Source organism: Megalobrama amblycephala, linkage group LG6 (assembly GCF_018812025.1).
Source record: "Megalobrama amblycephala isolate DHTTF-2021 linkage group LG6, ASM1881202v1, whole genome shotgun sequence".
In the NCBI taxonomy this organism is placed as follows: Eukaryota; Metazoa; Chordata; class Actinopteri; order Cypriniformes; family Xenocyprididae; genus Megalobrama; species Megalobrama amblycephala.
Genome location: NC_063049.1, coordinates 5,370,444 through 5,385,965, shown reverse-complemented (window position 1 = coordinate 5,385,965; position 15,522 = coordinate 5,370,444). Strand labels below are relative to the sequence as shown.

The window sequence follows — 15,522 nt, the reverse complement described above, 5'->3', positions numbered from 1 at the left end:
ACACTAGAGAACCTCAGATAATCCTGATTCAAAGAACGCTACAGAACCTCAGATAATCCTGATTCAAAGAACGCTACAGAACCTCAGATAAACCTGATTCAAAGAACGCTACAGAACCTCAGATAATCCTGATTCAAAGAACGCTACAGAACCTCAGATAATCCTGATTCAAAGAACACTAGAGAACCTCAGATAAACCTGATTCAAAGAACACTAGAGAACCTCAAATAAACCTGATTCAAAGAACGCTACAGAACCTCAGATAAACCTGATTCAAAGAACGCTAGAGAACCTCAGATAATCCTGATTCAAAGAACACTAGAGAACCTCAGATAAACCTCAGATAAACCTGATTCAAAGAACACAAGAGAACCTCAGATAAACCTGATTCAAAGAACGCTACAGAACCTCAGATAAACCTGATTCAAAGAACACTACAGAACCTCAGATAAACCTGATTCAAAGAACACTACAGAACCTCAGATAAACCTGATTCAAAGAACGCAACCGAACCTCAGATAATCCTGATTCAAAGAACACTAGAGAACCTCAGATAATCCTGATTCAAAGAACGCTACAGAACCTCAGATAAACCTGATTCAAAGAACACTAGAGAACCTCAGATAAACCTGATTCAAAGAATGCAACAGAACCTCAGATAAACCTTATTCAAAGAACGCAACCGAACCTCAGATAATCCTGATTCAAAGAATGCAACAGAACCTCAGATAAACCTGATTCAAAGAACGCAACCGAACCTCAGATAATCCTGATTCAAAGAACACTAGAGAACCTCAGATAATCCTGATTCAAAGAACACTAGAGAACCTCAGATAATCCTGATTCAAAGAACGCTAGAGAACCTCAGATAAACCTGATTCAAAGAACACTAGAGAACCTCAAATAAACCTGATTCAAAGAACACTACAGAACCTCAAATAAACCTGATTCAAAGAACACTACAGAACCTCAGATAAACCTGATTCAAAGAACGCTACAGAACCTCAGATAAACCTGATTCAAAGAACGCTACAGAACCTCAGATAATCCTGATTCAAAGAACACTAGAGAACCTCAGATAAACCTGATTCAAAGAACGCTACAGAACCTCAGATAAACCTGATTCAAAGAACGCTACAGAACCTCAGATAATCCTGATTCAAAGAACACTAGAGAACCTCAAATAAACCTGATTCAAAGAACACTAGAGAACCTCAAATAAACCTGATTCAAAGAACACTACAGAACCTCAAATAAACCTGATTCAAAGAACACTACAGAACCTCAGATAAACCTGATTCAAAGAACGCTACAGAACCTCAGATAAACCTGATTCAAAGAACGCTACAGAACCTCAGATAATCCTGATTCAAAGAACACTAGAGAACCTCAGATAAACCTCAGATAAACCTGATTCAAAGAACACTAGAGAACCTCAGATAAACCTGATTCAAAGAACACTACAGAACCTCAGATAAACCTGATTCAAAGAACACTAGAGAACCTCAGATAAACCTGATTCAAAGAACACTACAGAACCTCAGATAAACCTGATTCAAAGAACACTACAGAACCTCAGATAAACCTGATTCAAAGAACACTACAGAACCTCAGATAAACCTGATTCAAAGAACACATCCGGATCTTTCCACATCTGGAGTACTGTATGCTATGAATTACATTTTACTAGTTGCTGATGATTTTGTATGAATCTGCACAATTTGCACAATAATTTGTATGAAAACATGGTTTGTTTTTAAAAAAATAACCTCAGTGGGACATACGCAGTAGTAAAAAATGCAAATAAGATTGTACAAATTCATACAAATTCACCAAAGCGTAAACATAAATTAGTTACGAATTGCCATGATACTGTGTTGGTATGTCCTGCTAAGAAACTTTCTTTCAGCTGATGAACAATAAAAACATTGACAGCCAATCAGAATCCATCCTACTTTTAAAGTGGCAGATGACATAACTGCAGTTCAAGGTTATTACATAACATTACTGGTGTGGATGCTAATATAGTCATCATTATAGTTGTCTTTATAGTTATCGTTCTTGCTGAGAACAGGCTTTTGTGTCTTTCAGCTGTGAGATGGGCAACGCTATGGGCCCCATGCTGAAAAGACCCTTCAAAAACAATAGAAGGTTAAACTTTAGTACAATGGGTCAGTTTGTTTCTGAATCACCAGTTGAACACTCCTTATCGCTTTACTCTTGACACTCTGCAGATATAAACAAACCACACACACAACAGAGATTAACAGATGAAATGCTTTTGCTGTGATTGTGTGGGTGGGCAAAGGGAGTCTGGATGCTTCATAGACCTCACAGAACTGCCTTCTCTCAACAAACACACACTATCTGAGGTTTCCAGTCAGCAGATATCAAAATACAGCCCGAGTGACTGCACAGTCTTGGACAGTCTGGACTTGTGTTAAAAGTGCTTAGATTCACACTTTCTCACAAGGCTTTGTTTTTATTACCAAAGAGACATCATGCAAGAAATCTATATTTGTATATGTTTTGAATGTGAGTGATGTTTGCCTATGTAAACCTAGCTGCCATGCTAGGGCATTCTGGGTGGTTGCCAGGGTTGACGGTATAGCGACTACTTACATAAAATGATATTAATATCAGTCATCACTCTATATCTGATATTTAATGTTTAGTTTTATTATCAAAGCTCTGTAATTTTACTTTAAATATGAGCACTAGTAAAAGTGAATGCAAACATCAGCAACCATCACTAATAAATGTTAAAGTTTGTGAAAACAGCCTAAGATTCTGACGGGCTGTGATGTAAAACCTTGATGTGGCGAGCTGTTATGATTGGCTGTGCTGTTGGACGGACATCAGCGATTGGCTGTGTTTACTGTAATGCCAAAACACACTCATTATCACACAAACTTTCTATAAACACAAGAAATCAGTCAGCAACCAAATTAGACAAATGAGTCCAACAGTAACTGAAGAGTTGAGTCCATAGTACAGGCCAAAACTTGCACAATAACACATTGAATTCCTCAAACCTACGACCTGAGTTATATTTCAGTCTGTCGTACTGCACACATTTGGGCTAAAATAAGAAACGTGACTCAAACTTGAGTGGGAAGCTGATTAGTAGAATTAAATAGGTGGGCAGCATTCATGGAAAGAGGAATTCTGGGAAGGACAAGCCAGAAGGGATTATTTCAGGTCATGTCCATTCTGGGAAAACCTGGAAACCTGGATCCACTCAAAGAGCCTTTCTGTAGTACAACTTATATATTATTCTAAACATTAAGTGACATCAGTATTAGTGCATCTTGTATTATAGCATGTTTAAAATATTTAAAGAAAAAACCCAAATTATATTTTGGGGTAATGCTGCCCACAATCCCTCAAGCAATGATAGAGAAGGAATTTGGGATGGATTTCTATTAACTTTGAGTTATACAAAAATGGTAAGTATTTCAGTACGAGACACTAGGGGGTCTGTGGTATCAAGATGGAATTTGTGTTAGTTCATCCCAATACTGGCATCCTGACTTACTTCATCCTCAAAACTATGGCTACTATTAAAATACACGTCTTTAGTGCAAAGCAGAAATATTTGAGGTGAGCTTCACGGCATGTCTCAGGACTTGATCCTTACTTTTTCTCAAGGTGCACATGCGCTCCTAAAACACTGTACAGGCACAATGAACATTTATCAAAAAAGGGGGTAAGGGTTACAAGGAAATATTTACAAGAAAAATGATTTATGAATTAAATAGAATACAAAAACAGACTAGGTTTTTAAATATTTCACCTTCAAAAAAAATGTATGAATAATGTGGGTCTTTTAATTATATACAGGCCTGAAATACACAGGACTCTTATTTTGAAATGTATTTGCTTTATTATAGAGTGCAACAGTCGGGTTCCATAAGTAAAAACTTGATTTTGAATGCTAACTTATAAACAGGGCCTCGCCAAGTGGCAAATGTGAGTAAAAATCAGCGTTAGGGAAGTGTATGAAACGGTGTCTCTCGCCAGTTGACCGGTAACATTTTTATGAATTATAACAATGCAAGAACGTGAACGACGCTCGGGACAGTTGACGGACCAGCACAGCATTGTCACGAAAGTTTAAGCCTTGACAATTTAAATATTCAAGCGCAAGAAGATGCAAAAGGGAGCTTATTTCATTACTCGTTACAGTGTGGAAAGTTTTGTGCGCACACAACCGAAGCGCTCCCAGAAAGCCGTGCCTCAGACAGCGTGCAAATACTAAACTGAGCTCTCTTTCACATCTTCTTGCACTTAAGTGCCCTAGTAAACATAGTCAGTTATGTCCTAGGTTAACGTAAAGAGTTGAGAAAGTAAACACACGTGTAGCAGTATCAGCATATTAGATCCGTGCATTTGCTCTTAAAGTGCATTTGCTCTAATATTCCTGCTGTTTTTAATGTTAATCAAACAACAAAAGACAAAGAAAAAAAATCACTCGTTGCTCTTGACTGAGTAACTTCTGTAACTTTAATAAGGATTAAATTATAATGATGTTTAATTTATACAGTGAAGACTATGCAGTGTTATTTTATATTTGCTTTATTAAATTTCTGTACCTGAAAAATCCTCAGGCCTACCAGAAAAAGCACTGTTTATTTCATTTGTATCGTTGTTATATTGTATTTATTTGTGCTTTTGCTTGTAATTTGATTGTTTGTTCTTATTTTATTACTGACTGTTTACTTGTCTTTAATAATGTTTTAAATTTAAATTAGTTAGGCTAGTAGTTTCAGCTGTGGTATCTTTAGTTCCACTTACTCCCATGAAGCACTGCGAATGTTGTAATTGAGCCCGCTGATGTCTGTCACCCACAATGCCACAGGATTTATCAGAGAGAGAAAACATCACTTAAATCTGACCACAGGTTCAGAGTTCAACCAGAGGGCCACAGAGCTAGAAGATGTGTGTGTGTGTGTTTGATTTACCTCATCTTTATCAACGTCTTCATCCACCTCAAAAACATGCTGAGCTAAATTATCAGGTCTGGACACTTTGCTGTGTACAAAACAAACACAGATCAGATTCACATCAGAATAACACCACTCACACCACCATTCAGTGCACTTTTTGAGGGGAAATTAATTATTTTATTCAGCAAGGATGCATTAAATTGATCAAAAGTGACAGTAAAGACTTTTATAATATTACAAAAGATTCGATTTCAAATAAATGCTGTTCTTTTGAACTTTCGATTCATCAGAGAATCCTGAAAAAACATTATCACTGTTTCCACAGAAATATGAAGCAGCACAACTGTTTTGAACACTGATGAGAGAAAATATATTTGTGATATACTGGAATGTATTTATGTCTACATAATATTATTTTCTGTTCATCTTTATGTAAAGTTTTGGTATGACTTCCTAATGAAAGTGTTTATGTTTCTTTTTCCAGGTAATCAGATTTTGGCTGCCCTCTCATCCTCAACAGAGGGCCATGTGTGTGTGTGTGTGTGTGTGTGTGTGTGTGGAGATGATGACCTCACTCACTGCTCCTCTGCTCTATTGTTACCCAGCAAAACACATTTCCTGCTCTCGCCAACAAAAACATCTTTCCAAGAGCTGACAATCACACTCACACATGTTCGTTTTTGTGAATTGTGGGGTCATTCCATAGGCGTAATGGTTTTTATACTGTACAAACTGTATTTTCTATCCCCCTACACTACTCCTACCCATCACAGGAAACTGTGCACACTTTTACTTTCTCACAAAAACTCATTCTGTATGATTTATAAGCCTTCGAAAAGTGGGGACATGGGTAATGTTCTCATAAGTCACCATCTCCTTGTAATACCTGTGTCATACCCATGTCATTATATGCATTTGTGTCCTGATATGTTACAAAAATAGCTATAATCAGTCACACAGGCCGTAACGTGTTTCGTTTGGGTTCTTGTGTCTAGTTTGGGTTCTTACATGGGAAGCTGACGGAAGTCGCTGGAATAATCCTCATATTTGTAGTTGACAACATGCCAGTCGGAGATGTAAGACTTGATGCACTGTAAGAACAAACACAACATCATTAGCATTATTAGCATTAGCATGTACAACTGCAATGAAGTTTTTACACAAACTCTCACTATTACAAGTCTCGGCAGATGAATTTAACAGCCGAAGCGATGTGGATCTGTGATCTCGGCGTGAGCATGGACACATTAAGCTGTGCTGCTCAAGCGGGAGATGTGGGTTCAGTTCTGGTCCAGTGCATTCTTTCTCTCTCCTATGATGTCCTGTCCATTCTCTCTACTGCCCTTACTTTAAAAAAGTGTCAAAAGCGCTATAAGAGTCAATGTGTAAATTAGAGCTGTCAAATCGATTAATCACGACTAATAGCATTTAACATAAAGCTTGTAAATATATAATTTGTGTGTGTGTGTTTATACACATTTACAAACATTTATATTAGATGTGATTATTCGCAATTAATCAATTTGATAGCACTAGTGTCGACTATAAAAAGGAGAAAAAATGAGTTTGTATACAATTTAAAAAATGTCTAATTTTTTAAAACTTGTATTGAATTTTAAAGAAAACATATTTATATATTTATGCTATTTGAAATATAATTAATAGTAACTAAATATATTAAATAGTAACAATATTAATATTAAAAAACTTGATTTATTTAATTTAAAAAATAAAAAATACATTTCAGTTAGTTGTCAAGGCAATGTTTCTGAAGGTTAAGTACTAAAATAAAATAAAAAAAACTAAAACTGAAAATAACTAAAGTGAAACAAAAAAACATAAATTGACTAATTTAAATTAAAAAAAAATGAATGAAACTGACATAAAAAAAAATACTAAAACTAAAATGAAAATAACTAAAATATGGAAAATTTGTATATACATATATATAAAATCAAAATATGATATTAGCAATATAAAATCAAAATATATGTTAGCAATGTACATGTTTTGTCAATTTGAATAATGAAGAGTGGGCACTGGACAGGAAACTACTGAAGGAGTCTGGAACAGGATCAGAACGAATCTGCAAGCGGAACTGAACCTGAGCATCTCAAACGATCTGACCGCAACCACATCTTCCACTGCTTTTCTCCTTTCTGACAGGAAAAGAAAGTCTACACTACAGCATTACTATTTTGGGTCACTGTTTTATGCAAAGTCACCCTGTGCTCAAAAAGATCTCATTTATCCCCTCAATCCTTTGCTCTGTGTCCAATCTGATTTTTTAGGAAGAGCGGAAAGGAGATGAAAAGCAGGAGCAGTAAAACCCTTTTCTCAAAGGTAAAAAAAAGAAGCCTTTTTTAATAGATCAAAACAAGTGGAAAAGAGGAACCACTCAATATTCACACACACACACACACACGCAATATTTCAGGCATCATAGGTATATTAGACATAAACATTTATTATTAATCATCATTTTATTGCATTGCATTATAAGTTTTAAAACTGCAGATCTTTGATCATAAAACTAAGCATTTAAATATCATCTTACTAAGACATATTATTGCCAGATATAGAGTGATGACTGATATTTATATGATTTTATGTCATTTGAATTAATTATTTAAAAAATGGTGAATAAATTAATGAATCATAAAGACTTCATTTGTTTCATTACTGGATGAATCAGCCTTTTTTGAACGTATCTCTTGAATGAATGATTCAATGACAAACATTTTAAACAGTCACTTGTCGCCACCTACTGGTGTAATGATGTAACTAATACAGTCTTTGTTTGAATCGTCATGTTACTTTCAAAAGGTGATTCTCTCTATTTCGATCACTACTGTAGACATCAGTGTTTATATCCCAACTATAAACTTTTATCCCATTACTTCTGTGATAATGAATTATTGCAAGACAGAAATAATAATACTGTGTGGTTGAAATCTCTATGTTCCATTTTTTTTTTTTTCTGACTATTGTTTCATATGTCAGGCTTTACAGTGTTAATATGTTGCAAGGTGTCAAGTGAAATGGTGATTATAAACATATTTTTCAGTCTCTTTTGAAGGTAGCTTCTCACGTAAACAGCAGACAGAGAGGAAGATCTCTAGGTTTAGAAATCTCGCAGTAAACCATCTGCTCAATATATTCTACTGGAGAACAGCCAGTATCATCGGTGTGTGTGTGTGTGTGTGTGTGTGTGTACTTAAAAATTTGGGGAGTATCCCATGAGTTTATACCTATCTGGCAGTCAGTTTAACAGAGAAGTGGAAATATCTGTAGAACAATAGAGCACTATTCTCCACTCGACTAGGAGTGAGTGTGTTACGTGACATGAAGGTCAATCTCAGACAAAGTCTTCTCTACAAACATCAGAGGAAATCCTCTGAGTGCAGTGAGTATGTGTGTCAAATACGGTTAAAGAACAATAAGTGCTGTACACACACACATCTGACTTCGACTGAGATGGTGAAATGTAAGTAAGTGTGAGAGAGTAAAGTTCTGGACTCATAAAAAGTGTTTTGCATGTATGTGTGTGTGTGTGTGTGTGTGTGTGTGTGTGTTTCACCTCTTGCACAAACAGACTCTGGGCGTCTCTCAGCGCGTGTGCAGGTATAGAGGAGTAGAGCGTCCGGATCTGTCGTGACAGTGTACAGACCTGCAGAAGACAAACACTGTGTTACAATCAAATCTAGAGAGAGATAAAATCATCCATGCACAAACCTAGACAAAAACTGGCATCCGATCCAACAACCACCAACAAATTAGGGCGCACAAGTACTCTGAAGTGACGGTGATGATCGATCATGAAAAATCACATGCTTTTTTATGTTCCACAGAAGAAAGAGAATCACACAGGTTTGAAACAACATGAGGGACATTTTCATTTTTTGGATGAACTACACCTTCAATTAGCTAATCTTATCTAAAAAATTAACAAGAATCACAAAATTAAATTTGGTACATACAAAAAATAACAAGAATACAATTTTCATACAATGCAGGGAGAGTTTTCTCGTAAGAGAAACAGAACTGGACAATCACAGCTTGACCACAGTTTCACAGCAAAACTCCCCAGCCTGACTCATGTCTGCCAGATCAGCAGGACTCAGACTGCCAGCTTCAGCTCTTATAGACAGATAGTCTCCATCCTGCCAGCCAATAAGAGCCTGAAAGTGCTTTGGCTGGTCATCAATGAGCCCCTGTTTGTAGATGTTTTATTGACGATACCATTTGACTGCAAAAAGCATCTTTCCCTATTGACGCCCTTTCAAAAATATGTGTACCCTGTGTGACGATCCAGTGTATGACTCCCCCGTATCTGGATGATGGGTGATTCCATGAGTGGTTTCATTATTGTCACCTGGATTCCTTATCATTATGCCCTTTAAAAGGAGCCATGTTATCACTTTTGGAGTAGGGCTGGGCGATATGGCAAAAATGTAATCTCGATAATTTTTCCCCATATTGATCGATAACGATATATATTTCGATATATAAACTGTTAATGTTGCCAGCTTAAAAGAGTATCCCAAATATGACTGAAGCTACAAAAATTTGAGGGTTTATTAATTACATTTTAAAGTATAGTTTATTAACAAGAACAGATTACACATTTGGCCTTAAACATGCATCATGCATCGCTCTTTGTGAAATATCCACATCTCTGCAGCGCATGTGGGAATGTCAGCGGGAGTAAACAGTTCTGACGCACACATAACGAGCAGGTACGAAACGCGTAGTGCGAGGGGAGATTTTCCACTAGTTAATCGATCACGGATGGTTTCATTATCTTGGGCGGATACAAAAGTATGAGAGGATAAAAATAATAAAAGCATAAATGTGTCTCCAAATATACTTGGGCGGCCATTAATATACCTGGGCGGCCCGCTCAAGTAAAGTCAATGTGTGCGTCTCAATCAGCTCCCTAGTTCAGTAGTCAGGGCACTGATCAGGGAGTCGGCCACATTCATTTACATGATATACTGATTCACGACTTAGGAAGCTAGGGAGCAGATTGAGACGCAGGGTATGTGTGGGAAGCACTGTGATGGAATAGGTTGGTTGTGTTGCCAGTCTTGTTTTTCACCATCCGACGACATATTTTACAGATCGCTTTAATCTGCGCCTGGTCGCTTTTCAAATAACCAAACCACTTCCATTTAACTGAATTTGTGCTAGCTTTTTTGTTGACAATTTCATCATTTTTGGATAATAACTCGAGATTAGTTTCACTTTCGTTGCTGCTTCCACTCATTTTTGTCGTCCTTGTGTCGAGTTTGCGTTGCAAAGTGCCGTAGGAAATTGACTTTGTTCTTTGATGTGAACGTTAAAAGCTGCATGCTGATTGGCTGTTGTCATATATTTCTGCTGTATGATTGGCTCTTATATTAATCCATATCGAGTAAAAATGCCTAGAGCTTATCATCGTCATCGACATATATTTTATTGTGATTCAATATGATATCATTATCGGCACAGCCCTATTTTGGAGCCATGGGTCATAACAAATGGGATCCCGGACGAGCCCCCATTTCTTACGACCCATGGCTCCAAAAGGCTGCAACAAAAGAAGGGACACACACTGTTGTCAAATTTAACTCAAGGTTTATTAACAAAATAAAGAAAATAAAGTAAAAGAGTGCTAATGGAACAGCAGTAAAATCACTAATGTAGAGTAAGGTGTATGCATGGTCTGTAATGTACTGTGGCTCCAGTGTAAGTGTAACAAAGACAAAATACAAAGTAAACAAACAAGGTCAACAAAAGAAGGAGCGCTGAAGAGTGGTAACATGGCTCCTTTTAAAGGGCATAATGATAAGGAAGCCTGGTGACCATGATGAAACCACTCATGGAATCACCCAGATACAGGGATTGTCACACCTGTCAAAATAATTCAAGCAAATGCAATTGAGATGAATGAGAATGCAAACGGAAAGCTCCCGGGATTATAGACCTCCTTGGTTTAAACATATAAACATCAAGCATACAGCGAACCAGAGAGCTCGAATTAGGTGAGAAACAAACATTTTGTCCTCAGCGATTTCACATTATCCCTTTGTTTTCATTCATGCCAAATGAAACATGGCATCTGACTTTAACAAGGTCTGAGGGTCCACTGAGATTGGAGATGAAATGTATAAATGATTGTCACTAATGCTATTGATGTTTTATTTTTAGAAGTAAAGTGCTTCTCCACATCACTAGGGTCAGTGGGTCTCAGTACCAGCGGAAAATATAGTTAATAGCATTCCAAAGAAAAAACACACAATAGAGCCCTGCTGTTCCCAAACTTCCTTTCCTGAAGCCCTCACTTCCTCCTGGAGAGATGCTAATCGCAGGGGGTGAGAAGAGGAGGAACACTGCTGGAGCCATCAAGGAGCCACACACACAAACACAGTGTGAGAGTGAAAGAGCTCATGGAGATTCAGGCAGTGGTTAAAGGATTAGTTCACCTCAGAGTTAAAATTTTCTGATAATTTACTCACCCCCATGTCATCCAAGATGTTTATGTCTTTCTTTCTTCTTTCGAAATGAAATGCAGTTTCAGTGCAAAGAGCTCTACATGATCCCAGACAAGGAATAAGGGACTTATCTAGTGAAACGATCGGTCATTATTTATTTATTTTTTTAACCACAAATGCTCGTCTTGCACTGCTCTGCGATGCACCACACATTACGTAATCACGTTGTAAAGGTCACGTGTGACGTAGGCGGAAGTATCGCAGTAGGGCGAAAAACTCCATCTCATTTTCTCCTCTAACTTTAAAATCATCTCACATCGTTGTTTTACCTTTTTTTGTAAAGGCCGTTTGACTTGATCGGCACTTCTGCCTACGTCACGCATGACCTTTCCAACATGATTACGTAATGCATGGCGCATCGCAGAGCATTTGTGGTTAAAAAGTATATAATTTTTATTATTTTTTTATAAAATGGCCGATCATTGTGCTTAAGACCCTTATTCCTCGTCTGGGAACGTGTAGAGATCTTTGAAGCTGCACTGAAACTGACATTTGGACCTTCAACTCGTTGAACCCCAGTGAAGTCCACTATATGGAGAAAAATCCTGGAATGTTTTCCTTTAAAACCTTAATTTCTTTTCCACTGAAGAAAGAAAGACATGAACATATTGGATGACATGGGGATGAGTAAATTATCAGGAAATTTTAATTCTGAAGTGAACTAATCCTTGGTAAGGTTGGTAAGCTAAGGTCACAGGTTCAAGGCAGGTTCAGAAGGGGACACATGGGAATGGGGCATGTTTGATGTCACATCACAAACTAGAGATCAGCAGCACATGAGACACACCCACAACAAGAATTTTAAGATGGTAAACATGCTGGTCTGCAGAGGAACATGTAGCAAGAATTGAAAGATATGGAAGAAAAAAAATCTAAAGAATAGTAGATGTTAAAGAGCTTGATGGACTTAAATATGTGCATATTCATCCAAACCAAATTTAAAGCAAAATACAGCCATGTTCAAAAGCACTGCCAGTGACATAAATTGTTTCGCCAAGTTGCTGCTTCAGTATTTGTAGATTATTCATTCACATCTATAGTATACTAGAACTGGCACTGCTATGGGATACTGGAAAACAATGATTAGCCTTTATAGGCAAAAACATTCAATATATGTAAAGGTTGACCACTGTCCTTCATAACCTCTGTAATTCACTCTGGCATGCTGGATATCTGCTTCTGGGCCAAATCCTGACTGATGGATCCATTCTTGCTTTATATGTGCTCAGAGTTTATCTCAATTTGTGGACTTCTGCTTGTCCACTCGCCTTTTGAGGATTGACCACAGGTTCTCTATGGGATTATGGGCCACAGATCCAAAATGTCAATGTAATGATCTTCGAGCTGCTTCATTATCACTCTTGCCTTGTGACATGCTGGAAAATGCATCACCAAATTTGCTCCTGGGTTGTTGAGAGTAGTTGCTCTTGCAGGACATTTTAATACCATTCTTTATTTCTGGCAGCTACTATTGTTCACCTTTTGTTCTCCAGACAATCGATTTTCCAAATGTCCCAAAGAGTTGGAGGGGGCTTCATTAGAGAAAATAACTTTGCACCAGTTTTCTGCTGTTCAATTCTTGTACTTCCTGCAGAATTTCAGTCTGTCCTTAATGTTTTTCTTAGAGAGAAGTGGCTTCTTTGCTGCCGTTCTTGACACCAGCTGTCCAAAAGTCTTGGTCCTGGCAAATCTGTGTGTGTAATATCACTATATTGGGGTAGGGATGGGCCAAGTTAGTCATGCTCTACCTAACTATTTTTTTTTTAAATATTTTTTTAGTATTGCTACAGACAGATGCACAGACAGACCTCAGTTTTTAGCATTCTGTATGGGCTGTATATTTTGTTCAAAAATTATAATAGCAATTATAGTTAATCTCAAATCGTTGTTCTCATTTAAAAACATATTTATACATTTGATCCGAATTACTGTACTTTCATTTAAGCACAAATCAATAAAACATCAACTCACACGCAGGGTTTATTTGACCTAATCTAGTTTCCTGATTTGTATTTATGATGTAGATTTTCTATAAAAACAACAACAAAAGACTTTGTATTGTAGCACAGAGGCAATTCAATTATTCAGCAACCACAATCACAAAAAAAATAGTTGATCTTCATGTTTGGATTTATTACAGTTCATCACTGAGAAGTTGCAGATTTAGTAGAGGCAAACAGCACAAGCGGCTCATGAAAGAACATTGGCTGGCTGTATTACACTTCCATTTGAGCAGAATATCGCATGGAGATCAGAAATGCCAAATAAAAAAAAAAGGGGGGGTTACACTTCATTTTAATGTGACCTAGCTACATTGTAATTACTCAGATAATTACTGAGTGATATTAATTAACTATATGTACTTGCTGTAGAGTTATGGTTAATGTTAGAGTTAGGTTTAGGGTTAGTTACTTGTAATTATGCAGAATTTACTGTTATTACTATAGCAAGTACATGTAGTAACATGTAACTACTTCACCTTAAATTAAAGTGTTAACAAAAATATGTTTTCAGGATAAATAACCAGTGGACAAATATCGCTGATGAATATGCATAACTATTTGAGAATGTGATCACGATTAAAATATGATTAATTATGCAGCCTTAATTCTGTGTCTTAAGTGTCTTATGTAAACAACACCCAAAGAAACATGTCTGAGCAGGGTCAGGTGACCTGAAAACAGCCATATTTTACAGGCCTGATTAGTACTGTAACTAGTTATTAAGGCAACCCATAGTTATGTATAGTTATGCCCATTATTAACTAGTGGCACCAATTGGAATTTCAAAAATAATAACTTTTATCCAAGAGGTTTCCCAAATACTGGCCTTATCCATCCCGTCTCAAACTAACAGCGTTGGTTGAGCCAGAAATTGCCATTGCCAATTTTACATTGTCAGATTTCCCCTCCTTCTTTCAGTGACATCTCTTCTCTTCTCTGATTACGAGGGCGGGGCAACATGTCACTCACATGAGATCCACCAATAGCAAACCAAAACCATCCAAACATCCAATCAGTTCCCCATGGACAAAATCAAGTCCTGCCCTACATTTGCTCTTTTTCCAGTAGCTGTTTCACTTGGATGTACGTCACAAAAGGGACAAAAAGACTAGTGAATTGGGACAGGAAGTAACATTAAAATGGCACACTTCAACTTGTGAACAATGAGATTCTGTGACCTGAGCCACAGATCTCATGACTCAAGGCTCTGTCCATCCTGATCTGTGCCATCCTGACACACTGACACATTCCACAGAGATCCTGACCGGCGGAGCCTCTTTCTCCCGCAGTGTCTGGTGTTGTTTCTTTGATCACGCTTTACAGCAGGAGTCATGGCTCTCAGAAAAAAGGTTCAAGGCTGTCACACAATAACAGAGTGTAGCAAACAGCTGTCTGACCCTCACAGCTGCACACAGACTGAAATCCAGTACTACATCTATGTTAAATGAAATCCTCTAGAGCGCTCACTGTTTCCGATGTACAAACCCGATTCCAAAAAAGTTGGACACTGTACAAATTGTGAATAAAATCAGAATGCAATGATGTGGAAGTTTCAAATTTCAATAATTTATTCAGAATACAACATAGATGACATATCAAATGTTTAAACTGAGAAAATGTATAATTTTAAGGGAAAATAAGTTGATTTTAAATTTCATGGCATCAACACATCTCAAAAAAGTTGGGACAAGGCCATGTTTACCACTGTGTGGCATCCCCTCTTCTTTTTATAACAGTCTGCAAACGTCTGGGGACTGGGGAGACAAGTTGCTCAAGTTTAGGAATAGGAATGTTGTCCCATTCTTGTCTAATACAGGCTTCTAGTTGCTCAATTGTCTTAGGTCTTCTTTGTCGCATCTTCCTCTTTATGATGCGCCAAATGTTTTCTATGGGTGAAAGATCTGGACTGCAGGCTGGCCATTTCAGTACCCGGATCCTTCTTCTATGCAGCCATGATGTTGTAATTGATGCAGTATGTGGTCTGGCATTGTCATGTTGGAAAATGCAAGGTCTTCCCTGAAAGAGACGACGTCT

At 37.4% G+C, this 15,522-nt stretch overlaps 1 protein-coding gene across 7 annotated transcripts in view; it reads right to left on the bottom strand.

Moving 5' to 3' along the window:
- The window catches only part of zmp:0000001200 (dedicator of cytokinesis protein 9), a 115,513-nt gene that overhangs the window by 53,215 nt on the left and 46,776 nt on the right, over window positions 1-15,522 (bottom strand). For all 7 annotated transcript variants that reach the window (XM_048192705.1, XM_048192703.1, XM_048192704.1 and 4 more), the window contains exons 3-5: window positions 8,530-8,619; window positions 5,958-6,040; window positions 4,965-5,034 (exon numbers count right to left, since the gene is read on the bottom strand). In XM_048192705.1, coding sequence (XP_048048662.1) covers window positions 4,965-5,034; window positions 5,958-6,040; window positions 8,530-8,619 — 243 coding nt within the window. The remainder of the gene's footprint in view (window positions 1-4,964; window positions 5,035-5,957; window positions 6,041-8,529; window positions 8,620-15,522) is intronic.